General features: G+C 44.7%; 1 protein-coding gene across 2 annotated transcripts in view; it reads right to left on the bottom strand.

Moving 5' to 3' along the window:
* OBSCN (obscurin, cytoskeletal calmodulin and titin-interacting RhoGEF) overlaps positions 1–23,025 on the bottom strand; it is a 1,961,032-nt gene that overhangs the window by 1,504,155 nt on the left and 433,852 nt on the right. For both annotated transcript variants that reach the window (XM_069211034.1, XM_069211033.1), the window contains 5 exons: positions 13,398–13,559; positions 11,363–11,467; positions 8,443–8,709; positions 4,789–5,058; positions 4,187–4,453 (listed from right to left, as the gene is read on the bottom strand). In XM_069211034.1, the coding sequence (XP_069067135.1) occupies positions 4,187–4,453; positions 4,789–5,058; positions 8,443–8,709; positions 11,363–11,467; positions 13,398–13,559 (1,071 nt within the window). The remainder of the gene's footprint in view (positions 1–4,186; positions 4,454–4,788; positions 5,059–8,442; positions 8,710–11,362; positions 11,468–13,397; positions 13,560–23,025) is intronic.

Here is a 23,025-nt window from a genome sequence, read left to right as displayed (position 1 = left end):
GCTGTCGCATCTCAGCAAAGCGGATTACTGGAATTCCCCCTAGCCCATCTGTGCCGTGATCGCATGATGCAGTACTGCGGAGATTCATTCCTGGAGGAGCTTGCGAAGAATTGGGCATTGACATTTTGACCAATACTGAACTGTGTGCACCCAATTTTCCACTGACTGTGATGGTTCTTCGAGTGTGCACTAAAGGTGTGTCTTGTTGTGCAGCCCTTGCCTTCTGTGGACATGGATATGGTAATGTTCTTGCTGAGGGCTCATTCATGGACATGTCTATTGTGCCTGCAGTTGATACACGAGGAATCCTATGAGCCACCTCCTGCGGATTTTCTGGCTCCTTCAACATCTGCTGCTGCCAGGAATGTGGTCCCCTCAGCCAGTTCTATGGTTGACGCTTCTGCACACGTATGCTCTGTGGATCCCTCAGCTAATGTACTGGTCAAGTTGTCACCTGCCAAGGTGGAATTCTTCTTGGCTTCCTTCACCATTGAGGACATTGGAGATTTCCTGTAGGACCATAATTATTCTTGAATTCGATTGATTTGCATTGTTGTCTCAATTCCTAAATTGCCTTTTAATTTGGCCTACCAGTTGGCCTCCCTTGCTTGTCATCTTCAACATTTTGGCCCTCATTATCACTTTGGCTGTCTTGCACCCACCATATTACGAGTACTGCAGGAGTTCCACCACATTTTGTGCAGAAATCCAGCAGTAGTCATCCTGGTGGGTTGAGGCGCATTGGTGGTTCCACCACCGGCCCGCCACACTCTGTTTGGGCACAAATATTTTTGCTTAGGTTAGACCTGTGGCTTGTACCCTTTTACCTACAGATGTGCTTTGATTTCAAGTATTCAGTTTTATTCATTTTTAGTTAGCCTGCTTTCAGCGGGGTTTGTTTTTATTTTCTACTCAGCTGTAACTTTGTGATTCTGCAAAAGCATTACTATTATTATTCTGTGCACTACATTTCACCATGTACCCTTGGCCAGGGCTGACAAGAACAGTACATAATAATTCAGCTAGCAATTGTCACCACAAGAGTATGTAAACAGTCCGACACTTAGGCACATGCCCACGTCAGGTCTTTTTTCACAAACACTGTATAGGCCAAGGGAAAACAGAGAGGTAATTCCAGCCAGGATTCCGCCCATGCTGCATGCCATTACATTGCTGACCTCAGCCCAATCTCTACAACTGACCCAGGAGATGGCGGGCAGGCCCCTATCTTTCAGGTAAAGGGGGTGGGTGCTGCTCTATGGGACTAAGAATGGACAGACTGGACTATCACTGCTATGCTCTTGCTTAGGAGTTAGGGGTTAGGTAGTATTCATACATATACATTATTCCAATATTTTGGGACTGTTTATTTTCTTCTCACTAGTCAAGACCATTCTAATTCCTTTATGTCTCATTACCCTAATATTTGCAGCTCATATATGTAATCGTAGATTGCAGTCTTTTCAATAAATGTATTGAAAACCATCCTCCATCTCTTTCTTTGGCCCATGTGTGTGTATGAGACGTATTGGTAACAAGAGAAAAGGGTGAGACTTGTTCACCATGACTTCCCCTAAGAAACCACAGAGTGTCATGTTTCAGGCTGCCACAGATCACCTTTTCTCCCAGGTGTTGGTGAGCTGCTGCTAGCTAGCCGGAAGGGTTGGGTCAACAGCTGCCAAGAGGGTGTGGGTTTAACTCAGTCACCCACAAACGGCATTGCTGCCACCCCTAATCCAGCAGTCTTCTTCGAATAGTGGGAGTCCTATGTCAGAGGGCAAGCAATTTAAACAGTGTCAGTGTATTTGTGCAGTGCAGCAGGCACCAGTTTATCATCAATGGTGTACCAATAGAAAGTCTGTCTCTGCTTAACTCTGGCAGTACACATGTAGGGATTTCAGAGGAGGATCACTGTTTAATGATACAACTACTAGATTTTCATTCATGAGCAAAGACTTACTATGCCGCATATGAATTATAGAAATACCTAGTTGTTAAGAGCACAGGATCTATGGCTCGTTGGTCTGCTGAAAACTAGTCAGTCCACTAGAAAAGAGGGAGTGGAAAGCCCTTACAGTAAGTTAATAAATTAATATTGATTGATCAAAGACAGATTGTGCTTTGTCTATGGCTTTGCACTGCAGAATGAACATAGACATAGGGGGTCATTACAACCCTGGCGGTCAAAGACCGCCAGGACTGTTTTGGCAATTGCACTGCCAACAGGCTGGCGGTGCAATCTTGGGTATTTTGACCACGGTGTAAGTGCCGCGGTCGCACCGCAGGGGCCGGCGGTTTCCTGCCACATTTGCCCCGGTGGTGATAATCCGCCTGGGCAGCGCTGCTTGCAGCGCTGCCCAGGGGATTACGAGTCCCCGACTGCCAGCCTTTTCCTGGCGGTTTGAACTGCCAGGAAAAGGCTGGCGGTACGGGGAGTCATGGGGCCTCTGGGGGCCCCTGCACTGCCCATGCCACTGGCATGGGCAGTGCAGGGGCCCCCTGACAGGGCCCCATGCAGTTTTTCACTGTCTGCTATGCAGACAGTGAAAAGCGCGACGGGTGCAACTGCACCCGTCGCACGGCTGCAACACCGCCAGCTCCAAATTCCTGTGTTGCGGCCGAGATCCCCACTGGGCTGGCGGGCGGAAACCAGGTTTCTCCCCGCCGGCCCAGCGGGGATCTCATAATGACCTCGGCGGGAGTGCGGCTGCATTGGCGGCCGCCCGGCGGTCAGATCTTGGCGGGTCATAATGAGGGCCATAGTCTTACAGAATCATAGTTCAAAGAAAACTCTGACTTTGCTTAAGAGCAGTGGTTCTTAACCTTTTGACATCTGTGGACAGCACTTAATCATTATTGGAACCCAGGGGCCCCCACTGAATCATTATTGGAATCAGGGACCCCCACTGAATTATTACTGGGACATGCAGACCATGACCTAAGCATTTTTGATGATTTGAAATGCAAACTAATGCACAAAAATACAGAAACAAACATTCATCAAGCAAATATATAAAATAGAAAGTATTGTATTTAATTTACAAATAGATGTTTTAAAAAAATCTGAATTCCAATTTTATTGGGAAGGTTGGAGCTTTTAGTAATTTAATTGGGGTTACCCACCATCCATAATATATTCTGTGTGATGTATATCATTTAATTTTCTAATTAGTTGCGCACCCGCTGAGTAGGCTTCATGGACCCCCAGGGTCCCTGGACCACAGTTTAAGAATCACTGCTTTAGAGCATCAGATTCTAAGTGACTACGGTCTACTTCCTACAGGTGAAACTTAAGGACAATGGGAACCAATTATTAATAGAAACACTCACTGTCTTGAAAATACAAATTCTCTTGATTAATTTCTGCCTACTGGAGCTAGCAAAGAGAAAGCTGCTTGACTCAAGTCACAATAGATACTCAGCGAAGATATGCAGATTGCACCCACTCAATGCTGCTGCATCGAGGACAGAGTGTCCACCTTCACCCAGCTATTGGACATATGTACAATGCACATCACAGTAGTCTTTCTGTGCCATTCTCTGACCCTTTCACACTCCAGTTCTAGCTCTTCTGCTCCACAGCCACTGCAACTTGGGAGGCAACACCTGTACTTGAGCCACTGATAGTAACCAACAGCAGATAAATGTGATCAAAGCAAGGAGGCCAGCTTTCATGCCATGGGAAAATCAAGCTGGTGTTTCATTTGCTACTGCTCCTGCCTGGGCAGCAAGAAGTAATAGAGTATGCAGTGTCAGGTTACTCTGTAACACTTCACACTATCCCAACAGAGGGCTGTGGTGAATGTGATGCATCCACTTGAGGGTTTCAGAAGGACAGTTGGTCAAAAGGATTAGATCCTATTAATGTCCATTAATAGATCATAGCAATGTCCAGTGATGTAACATATTCTGTTTTCTTCATAGACTTCATCATGTTATTGAACATATAAAATATTTATTTGCCTACTTGTAACACTTGAGCCATATGTGCAGGTATATCAACCAATATCTTTTTCAACTCTACCCTGATAAGGACTGGTGATGCCTACGTTTTGGGATCACCAATCAACATCAACAAATTTCAGTTGTTGATCCACTGCCTTGATCATGCCCAAACCTCCTGGCAAACATCTCAACAAAGAGAAAAAACGAGGTAGTGCTATGAATCTATTAGAAAATAATATACCTTCTACTGTCAGTGTGCAAAAGGTCTCCACGTTTCCTGCTCTGCATCGGTACACACCAGAGTCCACAGGTTGGAGCTTTAGAATCCTGAGCTCTGACATGTTTTTCTCCTGTTTCAGTTTGTATTTTTCAGAAGATTCGATTACGGTCTGGTCCTTGTACCATGCTACCATTTTCGGGGGTGGCTTAAATTCACAGGACAGGATCACAGATTGACGTTCTGTGGCTGACTTATCTTCAAGTTTTCTGGTGATTTGGACTGGGATTTCTGCAGAAGGTGGATAAAGGAAAATCAGATCAGGACATTTCAGGGTCTAGAGAGGAACATGGGTACAGAATTTCCATTTCTGTCCTAAAGAACAAGACACAACCAATCCATCTGCACTCGTTTTCATCTCTCTGTGTATTAAATTCTAATTATTAGTTTTGTTAAATCATCGTAACTTCACTCCTTTCTATAAGATGTGAACAACTGCAAATAAAGTTCATCCACATATTTAACAGTAGCCAGCAACATACAGGATCCCAGCAAAATAAATTATGGCAAGAAAACCGAAAGATATATATAGTTGTGTACAAAACTGCTTCTACACACAAAATTACCTTTTACAACAAGATTAGCTGTAGATTTTGCCTTGCCGATTGCAAACTGGATGGCACCTGTCATGCTCGTTCTTGTTTTCCATATTGTCAGTCGATGAGTAGCACCCTCTTGCTCGATTGAGATGTCTTTGCCAGTTTGCAATGTGTCACCACCCAGGGTCCATTTAGGGGGCTTCACAGATAAGATGGAGGTCTCGCATTCAAATTTGGCCACCTCGGGCTCTGTAACCTCCACATTAGACAGCTCCTTAACTATGGTTATTGACTGCTCTGTATCGGGAAATAAATGAACAATGAGTTATTGAATAGCGACAAGAATAGCCACATCATATGTGCCTCATTCATGATGGACTGAACCACCAAAGCAAATTATAGGAAATTGAAATAAAATAATCGTCCTCTGATTGTCCTTTGGTATTACTGCACTGCCTTTTCTACTTCCAATCTCAGATTCTTGATGTCATGACAGAACATAGAACAAGAGTTTACTCTGTGTAACTTCCACTCTTCACCTAGTCCCATAGCAGCATATTGGTCACTTTTGAGAATTGGAGGGTGAGTCACTAGGGTAAGTCTGTGATGTCATCGGGAGTAAAATGATGTGCGATGTCATTCCAGCTACCTCTGGTATACTGATGACTGGATATCCTCTGATTCACCTTTTCTGAAAGTGTTACAGCAAAACCCAATAAAAAATTGATCTAAAGAGCCCTATTTTAATATCTGAACATCAAGTTCCAAAGTGCTCTCGATGAACTAGGAACTTGATGAATCAACAAATACATTTAAAAGATTGAATGACATAATCCTCAAAGTGAATATAAGACTGCAGCAAACACCTCAAATCAGACTCTGTTTGTGATCCAATTTTGGGATCCTTTAGTCAAACATGGGGGTGAGCTTGGCATGCAAGGTATTCTGCCACAAATGTGGCCGAGCACCCTGTCCTTCAAACAGAAGGATGTCTGCTGTATTTGGAGGCTTGCAAATGGTCATGTTTCTGCTGGTAGCCTCCAGATGGCTTTGTCACCAGAAACCTTAAACCAAAGGCCCTAGAGTCCCATTTGGGGCAGGTGTTTTGACTTACTTTTTTGTGTTCAGGACCGAAAAGCCTGGCAGTCCCAAATAGAAACAAACAAAATGACCCTGAGAGAAACCTCCCATTGTTGTAGGGCAATTTTTTAATTTTTCAAAAACAAATTCCCACTTTGAGAGTTGAAACATGGCAGTAGCTCATCAAACTTATGCAGCTTTCAGAGAAGCTGCCACGCTTAAGGCTCCTCTAAAGGCAGAGAGCTTTACATAAGGCAGGCAGGGATTGCTAAATCAGGCGGGTTGTAGTCTGCCAGCACAACAGAGTTCATGTCTAAACTGGCATAGCAGAAAGGAGTACAGCCCGTCAAACCTTAAATGACTACTTATGTTGTCAATGTTTTGATGTTTCCACCACTGAAAGACTAACCTGCTGAAAATCAGTGGGTTTACCAATGACCCTACTTCATTTATAAGTGAGGGAACCTTTTAGTTTCTGACATCAGAACATCTGCCATTACTGTTGTTAGCACTAAGATGTAGGTAGTCCAGCTGTCACAGGAATGCCACAACTGTAGCACTGAAAATTCCACCTTTCTTAGGCTGGAATGCCCAGAGCTGATTTCTCCAATTTGCAATAGCATTCAAAGGTGATTAAAAACAGGAACAAATTCAAAATGTCCCCCTAGCACTGGGTGAAAGCACTCAGCACATCAGGCATATTAATTTGTATTGTTTGTCTGACATAAAGCCTCTGTTGTGGGAGTTTGGTTGCTCTAATTTGAAAAAAAGCGGACCATGCCATCATGGCAATGTAACCCAGCTGGCATTGCAGTATTGCCGAAAGTGCTCCTGCTATGTCAGCAGAAGTGCTTTTCAGAGACAATTCCCTACTACAAACATGACAGGAAAGCCAATTTGCCAATATGTCTCCCAAACTACAAACATGGCTCTTATTTTTGAGTCGCACTAGCAGTGGTGCAGTGGCGGTTTCTCTTCAAGGTTGGAGGAGCGTAGCCCCCACCCTCCCGCTGCGAGTCAAGCAGGAAGAAATAAAATGGCAATAAAAAGATGTCATTGCCATTTTATTTCTCCCTACACAGGGCTCACCAGCCCAGAGAAATGCTGGGCCTGCCTTCTGCTGCCGGTAGCAGAGGACTGCCTCTGCTTCGGGCAGCAGAGGGCTGGAGCAGTGCCTGGACTGGATGCTCCAAAGTGTGCATGTCACTCTGGCCAGCAGCTTTGCGCCGAGAAATGTGACATTCACACTTTGAAGCTCTCCACCCAGCTGGGTGGAGGTCAGGCACAGGTCTCCAAAGCCTAGAGGAGCGTCCAGTCAGGGCGCTCCATCCAATCCAGGTACTTATTTCATGCTGGTTAACAGCATGAGAGCAGTGTCTGGATTGGTTAGGGGAGCTCTTTCTCTACTGGACAGCAGAAGCAAGGGAGCAGGGCGAGCAGCATGTGAGTAAGTACATTTGTGTGATGCATAAATGTAATGTAATGTATGTAAATGTGTAGTGCATGTAAGTGCAGTGTTTGTGTTTTAGTTACTGTTATTTGGGCTTACGGTGGGAGGGGTGGTTTACTTTAGGGTTGGGGCACTGCACTCGTTCCTCCACTTTAAAAGGTTATAGGCCGCTGTGCACTAGCATTTTCTTGTCTCACCACATAATGTGTCCAGTACAATTCTTCCATTTGGAGAATCTGCTGCATTCGGAGAAATGTAATCATATTTTTACACCTTTTTATTCAATTATTTTTCATGGAGAGCAAAGTAAATATTAAAGTTCGGTGTATGCATAGGAGTGCGAAGGAAAGAAGATTTTGATTTATGATACTTTCTCAGGAGAAAGAAATGATATCACCAATAGCCAACTGCCATTCAGCGCATGCGTATTTTCTAGCAACATTTCATAGCAAATTAATGTACACAGTAAATCGGTAGAGCAGTAAATAAATTAAAACAGTGGTTCTTAACCTGGGTTATGGGGACCCCTGGAGGTTTGTGAAACATAATCAGTGGGTCAGCGACTGCTTAGAAAATTAAACAATATTAACAGATGAATACAGTGCATATACATAAATAGGGAATGTTGAAAACTTACATTTTTAAAGCATTCTGTAAATGTGAAGGAATTTGGAACTGGAGGCTAAAATGTAAGTTTGTATCCCCAGATTAATATGTGGGAGCAATGCAAGGACATCAAACAGAATACAGCAAATATGATGAAAAGCTTGAATTGAATTTAGAAAGCTCCGATCTTCCCATTAAAATTAACATTTTTATTTCGTTAGATTTGTTTCTGAACCAAATAAAATATTTCATAATTAGTGTATCTGTTTGATGAAAGCTTGTTTCCATAATTTTGTGTAGTGTTTTCCAGTTCAAATCTTCGAAAATTGCTTAAACCGGGTTCCCCGGATACCAATATTGACTCTTGGCCGTAACCATATTCCAATTATGATTTAGTGGGGGTCCCAAGATTCCATTAATGATTAGGTGGAGATACATTGAAGTCAAAAAGTTGTTAATCCCTAAAATAAATTATGATATCCCTTACATGACCCTTTACCAGGTATTTGATAAAATGTTCAAATGAGGGACACATGAATCTTTACCTTCAATGTAAAGTTGAGCACTTGTCTTGTCGTCACCAGCATCACAGGTGTATGTGTCCTCATCCTGAAACTCCACCTCATTAATGATGAGCTTTCTGTACAGGCCCTGGCTGACTATTTCAGTTCTATTGTCAGCTGTGATTTCTTTGTTTTTCCGGTACCACTTCACCTCAGCACTGGCACGGGATACTTGGCACTCAAGGAATGCCCTGTGCTTCTCTATGGCAATCTTATCCCGTAGGGGCTTCACAATTTTCACTGGTAGTTCTAAAAAAAAACATTATTTAGAAACATTTCTTCATTAGACTGAACAAATACAGTGAATTGCCCAATTAGCGATGAGCTACATAGTAACAATTTGTTTGTCTTCAGCTTTACCTTCCCTCTTAAATTATGATTACTACCCCCCAGAGTCAACCCAGGAGTTCATGTCTATCACTAAATAGGTGCACTTTGAATTAGTGCACTGTTGTTTCGTTTGAAGGCTATAAAGCTAATTTAGCAACTTAACATCTTGCCCCAGGCTGTAATCTATCACCATGGGAAAGAAGAAACCCAGCCAGTTGAAAACAAACTGCTAAAACCAAACTGATTCATCCAACAATTGTCAACAACTAAAGAGAGTCCTTTAGTCCTTCTTCTTTGGACCACTCTCCAACTTCTTCCATTTCTGTACATAGCAAAGACGTTTTAGAAGACCACAACTCTTATCCCGCCCAGAGGTGTCACCTGTAGTCATACTCTTCCTTTCAAATTAAAACAATTTCTTCTTTGCTGTACTTTGTTTCCTACACTTCCTGACTATTACAGATCATGATCGTCAGCTGCTTGGAATACTGCATGAGCTCTCAGGCCACCTAGATTTTCATCTCAATCAGCTAAAGGAGATTTGAAAAGATACTGTCTGCTTCCAAAAAGCGACCTATAGCAAAGCCTTCCATGGGCTGCAATTGGAAAAAAGAATCCTATTCAAAGCCCTCTGCTTTATCCACAACATATTCTACAAAGCCCTTTTTCCTGTACTATAAATCTCACAAATACGTTTCATCAGGCACCATTCTCTGGTTTCTCCCTCAGCCCTTTTTTCACAGGTACTGCAAAGGAAATATGCTTTGTCAGTTCTGGCGGACTCTCTTACTAAACCGGACCTACCTACTCTTGAAAAAATCCCTCAAACACTGGCCCTCCCCCTAATAACTGAATGTTTCCAAAGTTCCACTGCATGTCTGCTTTCTGTCAGTGGTAATGGCAGCACCTTAGTTGCATGTTAATGCATTATGAAATATTTAGCAAACTATAATACACTGTCATTTATTCGAGAGCACAGCAAGGAGAGGAACCTACCATAATTATCACTGTTATATGGCTTACCTCTAAACCTATAGCTGAGGCACATTTGAGTTGGGAAGTCAGCACTGTCATCAGCAACTACCGAGTAGTTCAGGGGAAGATTGTAGCCTTGGTTCTTCTGTACTGGTGAATGTCGGAAAGTCTAGCACCACACACAGGAGCCTCATTAATTTATTATACAAGGCGTTTGAGGGAGACAAGCCGTAGGCCCCAAATCCGGCATTTGAGAAATGGAATGCTATCCTTGACACACCACTGGCACTAGAGGGTTGGGATTTCTGTTGCACACTGACAAGTATGCTTACACTCAATTGTGACCTGTGAATCATTCATTTTAAGTACTTACAACAAATGTATTACACAACTGTTAAACTGTTTAGATATGGTCTGAGAGGAGACACAACCTGCTTGCATTGTGGGGCCTTGGAGGAGATTTCATACATCTAGCTTGGCTGTGCACTCCTGTCCGGGGACCCTGGGTACAGATGTTGAGCCCTGACGACCATGGCAATGGAGCAGGTGGCCTGCACCCACCAGATGTGCCCACCTGGCTTGGTCAAAGATCCACAGCCGGTGTATTGTAGGATAATGGCAGTGGCGCTACTGTTGGCAAAACAAAGAGGGGCCCGTGCTCTGGGGCAAAATACATGCACCCAAGCTTAAACAGTGGATTACTGATACTGTATATCGCAAAGAATAGCTGGAACATTTTTCGCGAGGAATTGCCACTGCCCTCGCACCCAAGGGATACTGGGGACCTACTAACAGCTTACTTTCTTTCAGCGTCGGATGCAGTCTAGTGCATAGAGTCGCTCAGGTGGTACCTGTCTAGTGAATGTGGGGCTGGGAAGGCGACACTGGCATTACTGTTAATATACTGAAAATGTGGTGTGTCTTGCTGCAAGTGGCAATTGATGACACTGTGTTATACTGTTTGATATGATGAAAATTCAATAAACTTTTTTAAAAAATAGGGAGTGAGGGTGGTTGTTTTTGATTTGTATTCATGGAAAATGTTTAGCCAACATATGTTAGCATGCACTCGAAATTTGCCCAAATGCTTCCTAAGGATGTGGAATATATTAGTGCAAATGGTTGTCTGTATTGTCATATTACAGGAAATCAGGTTGTAATAATACTTATAAAGAATATAAAGATTAATCCTTTGTCAGACAGTCAAACTCGTGGTCACAGCCAGGGTCTCTCAGGAGGACTCTCTTCACCGTAGTCCTTGTTTCTCTCATCTGCCATGTTGTGGTTCCTGGAACTGATCACAATCCCAGTCCAGGAGTCTCCAAGAAGACTGCCTCGTTTTGCTAAGGCTGCTGGTGGTTGTCTCACATTTCTTCACGTTTCCCTGCTCTGCCTAGTGGAGCTTCTGCTGAGAACATTAGAACCGCATGAATCAGAGTTGTGCAAGAGGAAGGCTGAGTTGCCAAGACATTAGTAATGTTAGAGTGTCTTGGTTCAAAGTTCCTAGAATAAGAAACAGGGTGGCATCTTTGCCTTTCGAAACCACACATAAGCATTAGATAATAAGAAACATAACAATATGTCATAGTTTGCTTACCTTTGACTTTGAGACTTGCTCGTGATTCAGCATTTTCAGCAACAAATTTTATCTCTGCTGCATCCTCAGGCTGAACACTCTTGAACAGTAATGCATAGGTTCTTCCTAATGAAAACATTAACCATGTACAAGTGGTCAACATAAAAAGGATTTGGTTTTAGTAGTAATGAAAGAAAAATAGATTGAGATAAGACATATAGACCCCCTCACCGTTTATTTCCCCATGCCCTGCCTGCTCTAGATGCACAAGCCCTACATGATCTTCAGATTTTTCTTGGTAAATCAATTCCTCTGCTCTGTGTTTCTTTAATATATCAACAAAATTGTATTCTGTTTTACGGCCTGTCCATGTAGAAACATGCAACAACTGAACTGAGCAGAAGAAAGGTTACAATACCAGAACAGAAAGTATGAAACCAAGACATTGATTTCAGTTATATCGGAAAAATTAAGGGGGGTGGAGAATACGCACAAGATGGGAATTGAGTCCAAAAAGTCACTGAATAAAATTGATTCTCTTTGCTAACACAACAGCACTGAGTGAGCTTATTTTTGAGGCTTTATTGCTCCATTTCCCTACTCTGCCCCACAGATCAGGCCTGCTGGTCCATCTAAAGGGTGTTTGCTTTGATGCTAATTTTGTACAGTCAAGATTTCCATCATAAAAGTAAGGGTAGTATGGGTGAAAAGGTGCCGCACATCTAGGCAGTAAAACAATATAGTTGGCAGATGTAGATGTAAACAGAATCTGGTGCCAAATGGTCAAGTGCCTTACTACCCAGTAGGCACCAAATAGGGTACCAGAGTACCCAGAGACAAACAAAACCATGTGACCACAGCACACAGAAATTAATAGTCCAATCGTGTAGCAAGGATAAGTATCCCTGGTGGTGTATTTGAAGTCGGAAAGAGCAAAGGACGTGAAGATCCCAATTCTTGTTGAGGAAAGTGTCTTTATTTGTAGGTACTATTAGCCAAAGGATTTTGCATTCGTCGAGATACAGCCAACACGTGTTTCGTCACTGAGGTGACTTCATCAAGGCTGGGCTGTCCGGCCAGAGAGGTAAATTGCGAAAGAACCCTGCGATAAGGCAGTCGGGGATGGTGCCCAAACAGCAACAGGTGTGGTGAGTTCAAATGGTAACCACGTAAGGTTAGAGAGATGCAGGAGGCCCTAGTAAGCCTGGAGTCACACCATGGGAGCAGGGCCGGAGAGGTGTAGCAATCAGTAGTCAGCGCGTCAAACCTTACGTGGTTACCATTTGAGCTCACCACACCTGTTGCTGTTTGGGCACCATCCCCGACTCTTAGCTTTTTCCGACTTCAAATACACCACCAGGGATACTTATCCTTGCTACACGATTGGACAATTCATTTCTGTGTGCTGTGGTCACATTGTTAAGATTTCCATCATGCTCATAGTAGCGGAAAGCCCTTAAGGCATCAACTCAACATCCACTACAATTTAGATAATATGTAACACGCCAGGGCTGACCCATTCCTAGATCTGAATGTTATACCTGTATATGATCACTCAGTCTATATTGCTGACCTAAGGTGGTGCAAGTACAAACATTGTATATGGAATGCATTTTCTCTAGAAAGGACAAGTCGGAGATGTCCAGGCCACCAGCAACGGACAACTACTCAGCTCAACCATAAACAAAATGACTTGGAAACTCCATGATAGTGCCTGCTCATGCTTTACATTGATTTACTGTATGTTGTTTTAACATGCGATTTGTACATTTGTGAGCACTGTTGCAGAATTTTCTCAGTGGCAATGAAATGTCATATTGAAAAGTGCTCACATACCAAGTATCAGGGTGTTGTGAGTTATACAGAAAACATGAATATAAGTTCCAAGGTAAATTTAAATGGACCGTAAATTGAATTTAAAGCCTATACACAGTATGGAAATCACTATGGGAGAAGTTTATCTTCAGAAACTTATTATTACACTTTGAATTTAATGATATGGCTAGGACCCTTAGTAATACCAAAGAATCCATAAGTAACATCTTTCTGAGAATACCTTCTTGACGAATCTTTACGTTGTCCCCTGCCTTCAGTTTTGCATCGTTTTTAAACCACTGAGTTTGGACCTCATCATGTGAAATCTGGCAGAGGAATGATGCGCTCTCCTTTTCAGTAACTTCCACATCTTCCAGTGGTTTCAAAATTTGAATGTCACGTGCTGCAAGAAAGAAGCACAGATTTTTTATGGCGACTGCTTTTTTAGATTTATCATGCCACAGATTGACAGCATTCTCATATTGTGCATGTTTCCTTCCTGTGCTTATTTCCTTTCTCTTGTAAACTCTAAAAAGTAGCTGCACCTGCTGTTGACAAAGTAAGCGACTACATGAGGGCTTAACCCTTAACCAAACGAGATTGAGTTCGTAGAGACTACAGAATCGAACAATGGTTCACACAAGATGGCATGGTACCAGCCAAATAACGGCACAAATCAAATGTTGATGGAGTTGCCATTCCCTGGGTAGGTACTAACGACTGATTATGCAGCAGGAACACAAATGGCATATTGTGCTTCTTTCAATGTTCTTCCTTCGATGCAGTCTGCTTTGTTGAGTTACCACCCGCCGCTCACATCCAGCCCTACCTGTGCCCTGGTTTCACCTCTTACTCTCACAACAAGTTTTCGATCAAAGAGGTTGGCAAGCAGTGAGTCATCAATGTGTTTGTTTTAATTTACTGAAATAGGTGACTGAAAGGTTGTAAAATTCAGAATTAGTTGGCAAAATCAAAGGGCAGACAGACCTTTTCTTAGATGACTGTTTATCTGGAGTTATCTCTGCCGAAGCAGGGCCAGTAGAGAGAACAAGCAGAATTCAAAAGCTACACAGATTTAGGGTGAATGCCCTGTGGTTCTGGTTCAGGAAACTGTGTGTGTGTGTGTGTGTGTATATATATATATATATATATAAATATATATATATATATATATATATATATATATATATATATATATATATATACATGCTGTGCACTGTTCCTGCCATCTAGTTTTAGGCTCGGAGTGTTACAAGTTGTTTTTCTTTGAAGAAGTATTTTCGAGTCACGGGACCGAGTGACTCCTCCCTTTCGGCTCCATTGCGCATGGGCGTTGACTCCATCTTAGATTGTTTTCCCCGCATAGGGTGAGGTAGGAGTGGTAGAATGAGGATACTAAAGATGTCCATGCAATGGAGTAGATATGTATGTACATAGTGTGGTAAAGGAATATTTATTTACATATATACAATTTAAATGCAACTAAAACGGCTACAGGCTCCCCGGGAGGTGGGAGGGCGCATGTGAATCTGCAGCGCAACATGCCACAAACAGATGTACACTGGGTAAGTGACATTTTCCGTTAAATGGCATGTGTAGCTGCAGATACACATGCTGTGCATAGACTACAAAGCAGTAATCCTCCCGAAAGTGGTGGTCAGCCTGTAGGAGTTGAAGTTGTTTGAAATAACGTTCTTAATACAGCCTGTCCTACTGTGGCTTGTTGTGTTGCTAACACATCTACACAGTAAGGTATGAGGTGTAGACCAAGTGGCTGCTTTACAAATCTCTTTCATTGGTATATTACCTAGAAAGGCCATTGTTGCTCCTTTCTTTCTAGTGGAGTGTGCCTTTGGTGTAATGGGTAATTCTCTTTTAGCTTTGAGGTAACAGGTCTGAATACATTTGACTATCCATCTGGCTATGCCCTGTTTGGATATAGGGTTACCAGCATGGGTTTTTTGGAAAGCAACGAACAATTGTTTAGTTTTACAAAATGCTTTTGTTCTGTCTATGCAATACATTAGTGTTCTCTTTATGTCTAATGTATGCAGTGCTCTTTGTGCTACTGAGTCTGGTTGTGGGAAGAAGACTGGGAGCTGTTTGGTTTAGATGAAATGGTGATATGACTTTTGGTAAAAATTTGGGATTTGTAAGGAGAACCACTTTATGTTTGTGTATTTGTATAAAGGGTTCTTCGATAGTAAACGCCTCTTCGTAGTGAAGTGATGGCTATTAGAAAAGCTACCTTCCAAGTTGTAAGGAAATGCCTCCTTGGCATGGTTGCCCCCTGACTTTTTGCCTTTGCTGATGCTATGTTTACAATTGAAAGTGTGCTGAGGCCTGCTAACCAGGCCCCAGCACCAGTGTTCTTTCCCTAACCTGTACTTTTGTATCCACAATTGGCAGACCATGGCATCCAGATAAGTCCCTTGTAACTGGTACTTCTAGTACCAAGGGCCCTGATGCCAAGGAAGGTCTCTAAGGGCTGCAGCATGTCTTATGCCACCCTGGAGACCTCTCACTCAGCACAGACACCCTGCTTGCCAGCTTGTGTGTGCTAGTGAGGACAAAACGAGTAAGTCGACATGGCACTCCCCTCAGGGTGCAATGCCAGCCTCTCACTGCCTATGCAGTATAGGTAAGACACCCCTCTAGCAGGCCTTACAGCCCTAAGGCAGGGTGCACTATACCATAGGTGAGGGTACCAGTGCATGAGCATGGTACCCCTACAGTGTCTAAACAAAACCTTAGACATTGTAAGTGCAGGGTAGCCATAAGAGTATATGGTCTGGGAGTTTGTCAAACACGAACTCCACAGCACCATAATGGCTACACTGAAAACTGGGAAGTTTGGTATCAAACTTCTCAGCACAATAAATGCACACTGATGCCAGTGTACATTTTATTGTCAAATACACCCCAGAGGGCACCTTAGAGGTGCCCCCTGAAACTTAACCGACTATCTGTGTAGGCTGACTAGTTTTAGCAGCCTGCCACAAACCGAGACATGTTGCTGGCCCCATGGGGAGAGTGCCTTTGTCACTCTGAGGCCAGTAACAAAGCCTGCACTGGGTGGAGATGCTAACACCTCCCCCAGGCAGGAATTGTCACACCTGGCGGTGAGCCTCAAAGGCTCACCTCCTTTGTGCCAACCCAGCAGGACACTCCAGCTAGTGGAGTTGCCCGCCCCCTCCGGCCAGGCCCCACTTTTGGCGGCAAGGCCGGAGAAAATAATGAGAAAAACAAGGAGGAGTCACTGGCCAGTCAGGACAGCCCCTAAGGTGTCCTGAGCTGAAGTGACTCTAACTTTTAGAAATCCTCCATCTTGCAGATGGAGGATTCCCCCAATAGGGTTAGGATCGTGACCCCCTCCCCTTGGGAGGAGGCACAAAGAGGGTGTACCCACCCTCAGGGCTAGTAGCCATTGGCTACTAACCCCCCAGACCTAAACACGCCCTTAAATTTAGTATTTAAGGGCTACCCTGAACCCTAGAAAATTAGATTCCTGCAACTACAAGAAGAAGGACTGCCCAGCTGAAAACCCCTGCAGCGGAAGACCAGAAGACGACAACTGCCTTGGCTCCAGAAACTCACCGGCCTGTCTCCTGCCTTCCAAAGATCCTGCTCCAGCGACGCCTTCCAAAGGGACCAGCGACCTCGACATCCTCTGAGGACTGCCCCTGCTTCGAAAAGACAAGAAACTCCCGAGGACAGCGGACCTGCTCCAAGAAAAGCTGCAACTTTGTTTCCAGCAGCTTTAAAGAACCCTGCAAGCTCCCCGCAAGAAGCGTGAGACTTGCAACACTGCACCCGGCGACCCCGACTTGGCTGGTGGCGATCCAACACCTCAGGAGGGACCCCAGGACTACTCTGATACTGTGAGTACCAAAACCTGTCCCCCCTGAGACCCCACAGCGCCGCCTGCAGAGGGAATCCCGAGGCTTCCCCTGACCGCGACTCTTTGAACCTAAAGTCCCGACGCCTGGGAGAGACCCTGCACCCGCAGCCCCCAGGACCTGAAGGACCGGACTTTCACTGGAGAAGTGACCCCCAGGAGTCCCTCTCCCTTGCCCAAGTGGAGGTTTCCCCGAGGAATCCCCCCCTTGCCTGCCTGCAGCGCTGAAGAGATCCCGAGATCTCTCATAGACTAACATTGCGAACCCGACGCTTGTTTCTACACTGCACCCGGCCGCCCCCGCGCCGCTGAGGGTGAAATTTCTGTGTGGACTTGTGTCCCCCCCGGTGCCCTACAAAACCCCCCTGGTCTGCCCTCCGAAGACGCGGGTACTTACCTGCAAGCAGACCGGAACCGGGGCACCCCCTTCTCTCCATTCTAGCCTATGCGTTTTGGGCACCACTTTGAACTCTGCACCTGACCGGCCCTGAGCTGCTGGTGTGGTGACTTTGGGGTTGCTCTGAACCCCCAACGGTGGGCTACCTTGGACCAAGAACTAAGCCCTGTAAGTGTCTTACTTACCTGGTTAACCTAACAAATACTTACCTCCCCTAGGAACTGTGAAAATTGCACTGTGTCCACTTTTAAAACAGCTATTTGTGAATAACTTGAAAAGTATACATGCAATTTTGATGATTTGAAGTTCCTAAAGTACTTACCTGCAATACCTTTCGAATGAGATATTACATGTAAAATTTGAACCTGTGGTTCTTAAAATAAACTAAGAAAAGATATTTTTCTATACAAAAACCTATTGGCTGGATTTGTCTCTGAGTGTGTGTACCTCATTTATTGTCTATGTGTATGTACAACAAATGCTTAACACTACTCCTTGGATAAGCCTACTGCTCGACCATACTACCACAAAACAGAGCATTAGTATTATCTCTTTTTGCCACTATCTTACCTCTAAGGGGAACCCTTGGACTCTGTGCATGCTATTCCTTACTTTGAAATAGCACATACAGAGCCAACTTCCTACATTGGTGGATCAGCGGTGGGGTACAAGACTTTGCATTTGCTGGACTACTCAGCCAATACCCGATCACACGACAAATTCCAAAATTGTCATTAGAAACTCATGTTTGCAATTTGAAATTTTTCTAAATTCTTAAAAGTCCTGCTAGGGCCTTGTGTGTTAAGTCCCTGTTTAGCATTGTCTTTTAGAGTTAAAAGTTTGTTAAAAGTTTGAAATTAGATTCTAGAAACAGTTTTTAGATTCTTTAAAAAGTATTCCAACTCTTAGCAGAATAATGTCTGATACAGAGATGCAGGTGGTGGAACTCGACACCACACCTTACCTCCATCTTAAGATGAGGGAGCTAAGGTCTCTCTGTAATATAAAGAAAATAACCATTGGCTCCAGACCTACCAAAATTCAGCTCCAGGAGCTGTTGGCAGAGTTTGAAAAAGCCAACCCCTCTGATGATGACATCACAGAGGAAGAAATTAGTGACTTGGAGGCCAATGTCCCTCCTCCAGTCCTAAATAGGGAGAACAGGACCCCTCAAGTCCTGTCTCCAACTGTGTTAGTCAGAAATAGTGAGTCCCTCACAGGAGGGTCCCACATTTCTGAAATCACTGAGGATGCTCTCAGTGAAGATGACCTCCTGTTAGCCAGGATGGCCAAAAGATTGGCTTTAGAGAGACAGCTCCTAGCCATAGAAAGGGAAAGACAAGAGATGGGCCTAGGACCCATCAATGGTGGCAGCAATATAAATAGGGTCAGAGATTCTCCTGACATGTTAAAAATCCCCAAAGGGATTGTGACAAAATATGAAGATGGTGATGACATCACCAAGTGGTTCACAGCTTTTGAGAGGGCTTGTGTAACCAGAAAAGTGAACAGATCTCACTGGGGTGCTCTCCTTTGGGAAATGTTCACTGGAAAGTGTAGGGATAGACTCCTCACACTCTCTGGAAAAGATGCAGAATCTTATGACCTCATGAAGGGTACCCTGATTGAGGGCTTTGGATTCTCCACTGAGGAGTACAGGATTAGGTTCAGGGGGGCTCAAAAATCCTCGAGCCAGACCTGGGTTGACTTTGTTGACTACTCAGTGAAAACACTAGATGGTTGGATTCAAGGCAGTGGTGTAAGTAATTATGATGGGCTGTACAATTTATTTGTGAAAGAACACCTATTGAGTAATTGTTTCAATGATAAACTGCATCAGCATCTGGTAGACCTAGGACCAATTTCTCCCCAAGAATTGGGAAAGAAGGCGGACCATTGGGTCAAGACAAGGGTGTCCAAGACTTCAACAGGGGGTGACCAAAAGAAAGGGGTCACAAAGACTCCCCAGGGGAAGGGTGATGAGACAACCAAAACTAAAAATAGTAAAGAGTCTTCTACAGGCCCCCAAAAACCTGCACAGGAGGGTGGGCCCAGAACCTCTTCACAAAACAATGGGTACAAGGGTAAAAACTTTGATCCCAAAAAGGCCTGGTGTCATAGCTGTAAACAGCATGGACACCAAACTGGAGACAAGGCCTGTCCCAAGAAAGGTTCCACTCCAAACTCCCATCCAGGTAACACTGGTATGGCTAGTCTCCAAGTGGGATCAACAGTGTGCCCAGAGCAAATCAGGGTCCACACTGAAGCTACTCTAGTTTCTGAGGGTGGGGTGGATTTAGCCACACTAGCTGTCTGGCCGCCTAACATGCAAAAATACAGACAGCAACTCTTAATTAATGGGACTAGAATAGAGGGCCTGAGGGATACAGGTGCCAGTGTCACCATGGTGACAGAGAAACTGGTTTCCCCTGGCCAATACCTGACTGGAAAAACTTACACAGTCACCAACGCTGACAATCAGAGAAAAGTACATCCCATGGCAATGGTTACTTTAGAATGGGGAGGGGTCAATGGCCTGAAACAGGTGGTGGTCTCCTCAAATATCCCAGTGGACTGTCTGCTTGGAAATGACCTGGAGTCCTCAGCATGGGCTGAGGTAGAGCTAAAAACCCATGCAGCAATGCTGGGTATCCCTGAACTGGTGTGTGTGAAAACAAGAGCACAATGCAAGGCACAGGGTGAACAAGTAGAGCTGGAGTCTGGAAGAATGGCCCAGCCTACCAAGAGAACAGGAAAGTCAGTTGGGAAACCAACTACAACACAGCAAAAGAAAGGGAACCTCTCTTCTCAGGAAGAAGTTCTGCCCTCTGAGGGAACTGAGCCTTTGGAGCTTGAACCTTATCAGGTTGAGCTCTTAGGCCCAGGGGGACCCTCAAGGGAGGAGCTGTGTAAGGGACAAGAAACCTGTCCCTCTCTTGAAGGCCTTAGGCAGCAAGCTGCTGAAGAGTCCAAAGGCAAGAAAAATGGAACGCATAGGGTCTATTGGGAAGATGGACTCCTGTACACTGAGGCCAGAGACCCCAAACCTGGTGCCACTAGGAGAGTGGTAGTGCCTCAGCTGTTCAGGAAGTTCATCCTAACATTGGCCCATGACATTCCCCTTGCTGGACATTTGGGACAAACCAAGACGTGGGAGAGGTTAGTCAACCACTTCTACTGGCCCAATATGTCCAACATGGTTAAGGAGTTTTGCCTCTCCTGCCCCACCTGTCAAGCCAGTGGTAAGACAGGTGGGCATCCAAAGGCCCCCCTCATTCCACTTCCAGTGGTGGGGGTTCCCTTTGAAAGAGTGGGTGTGGACATAGTTGGTCCACTAGAACCTCCCACAGCCTCAGGAAATATGTATATCCTGGTAGTAGTGGATCATGCTACCAGGTATCCTGAAGCTATTCCCCTTAGGTCGACTACTGCCCCTGCAGTAGCCAAGGCCCTCATTGGTATCTTTACCAGAGTGGGTTTCCCTAAGGAGGTGGTGTCTGACAGAGGTACCAACTTCATGTCAGCATACCTAAAGCACATGTGGAATGAGTGTGGAGTGACTTATAAATTCACTACACCATACCATCCACAAACTAATGGCTTGGTTGAGAGATTCAACAAGACATTAAAAGGCATGATCATGGGGCTCCCAGAAAAACTCAAAAGGAGATGGGATGTCCTCTTGCCATGTCTGCTTTTCGCTTACAGAGAGGTGCCACAGAAGGGAGTAGGATTCTCACCCTTTGAACTTCTGTTTGGTCATCCTGTAAGGGGACCACTTGCCCTTGTTAAAGAAGGCTGGGAGAGACCTCTCCATGAGCCTAAACAGGACATAGTGGACTATGTACTTGGCCTTCGCTCTAGAATGGCAGAGTACATGGAAAAGGCAACCAAAAACCTTGAGGCCAGCCAACAGCTCCAGAAGTTTTGGTATGACCAAAAGGCTGCACTGGTTGAGTTCCAACCAGGGCAGAAAGTCTGGGTTCTGGAGCCTGTGGCTCCCAGGGCACTCCAGGACAAATGGAGTGGCCCTTACCCAGTACTAGAAAGGAAGAGTCAGGTCACCTACCTGGTGGACCTGGGCACAAGCAGGAGCCCCAAGAGGGTGATCCATGTGAACCGCCTTAAGCTCTTCCATGACAGGGCTGATGTGAATCTGTTGATGGTAACAGATGAGGATCAGGAGGCAGAGAGTGAACCTCTCCCTGATCTTCTGTCATCAGACCCAAAAGATGGCACAGTAGATGGAGTGATCTACTCAGACACCCTCTCTGGCCAACAGCAAGCTGATTGTAGGAGAGTCCTACAACAGTTTCCTGAACTCTTCTCCTTAACCCCTGGTCAGACACACCTGTGTACCCATGATGTGGACACAGGAGACAGCATGCCTGTCAAGAACAAAATCTTTAGACAATCTGACCATGTTAAAGAAAGCATCAAGGTGGAAGTCCACAAGATGCTGGAATTGGGAGTAATTGAGCGCTCTGACAGCCCCTGGGCTAGCCCAGTGGTCTTAGTCCCCAAACCTCACACCAAAGATGGAAAGAAAGAGATGAGGTTTTGTGTGGACTACAGAGGGCTCAATTCTGTCACCAAGACAGATGCCCATCCAATTCCAAGAGCTGATGAGCTCATTGATAAATTAGGTGCTGCCAAATTTCTAAGTACCTTTGACTTGACAGCAGGGTACTGGCAAATAAAAATGGCACCTGGAGCAAAAGAAAAGACAGCATTCTCCACACCTGATGGGCATTATCAGTTTACTGTTATGCCCTTTGGTTTAAAGAATGCCCCTGCCACCTTCCAAAGGTTGGTGAATCAAGTCCTTGCTGGCTTGGAGTCCTTTAGCACAGCTTATCTTGATGATATTGCTGTCTTTAGCTCCACCTGGCAGGATCACCTGGTCCACCTGAAGAAGGTTTTGAAGGCTCTGCAATCTGCAGGCCTCTCTATCAAGGCATCCAAATGCCAGATAGGGCAGGGAACTGTGGTTTACTTGGGCCACCTTGTAGGTGGAGGCCAAGTTCAGCCACTCCAACCCAAGATCCAGACTATTCTGGACTGGGTAGCTCCAAAAACCCAGACTCAAGTCAGGGCATTCCTTGGCTTGACTGGGTATTACAGGAGGTTTGTGAAGGGATATGGATCCATTGTGACAGCCCTCACTGAACTCACCTCCAAGAAAATGCCCAAGAAAGTGAACTGGACTGTGGAATGCCAACAGGCCTTTGACACCCTGAAACAAGCAATGTGCTCAGCACCAGTTCTAAAAGCTCCAGATTATTCTAAGCAGTTCATTGTGCAGACTGATGCCTCTGAACATGGGATAGGGGCAGTTTTGTCCCAAACAAATGATGATGGCCTTGACCAGCCTGTTGCTTTCATTAGCAGGAGGTTACTCCCCAGGGAGCAGCGTTGGAGTGCCATTGAGAGGGAGGCCTTTGCTGTGGTTTGGTCCCTGAAGAAGCTGAGACCATACCTCTTTGGGACTCACTTCCTAGTTCAAACTGACCACAGACCTCTCAAATGGCTGATGCAAATGAAAGGTGAAAATCCTAAACTGTTGAGGTGGTC

Source organism: Pleurodeles waltl, chromosome 10 (genome assembly GCF_031143425.1).
Source record: "Pleurodeles waltl isolate 20211129_DDA chromosome 10, aPleWal1.hap1.20221129, whole genome shotgun sequence".
NCBI classification, from domain to species: Eukaryota; Metazoa; Chordata; class Amphibia; order Caudata; family Salamandridae; genus Pleurodeles; species Pleurodeles waltl.
The sequence above is the reverse complement of the archived record's forward strand: the minus strand, read 5'-3'. Positions and strand labels throughout refer to the sequence as shown.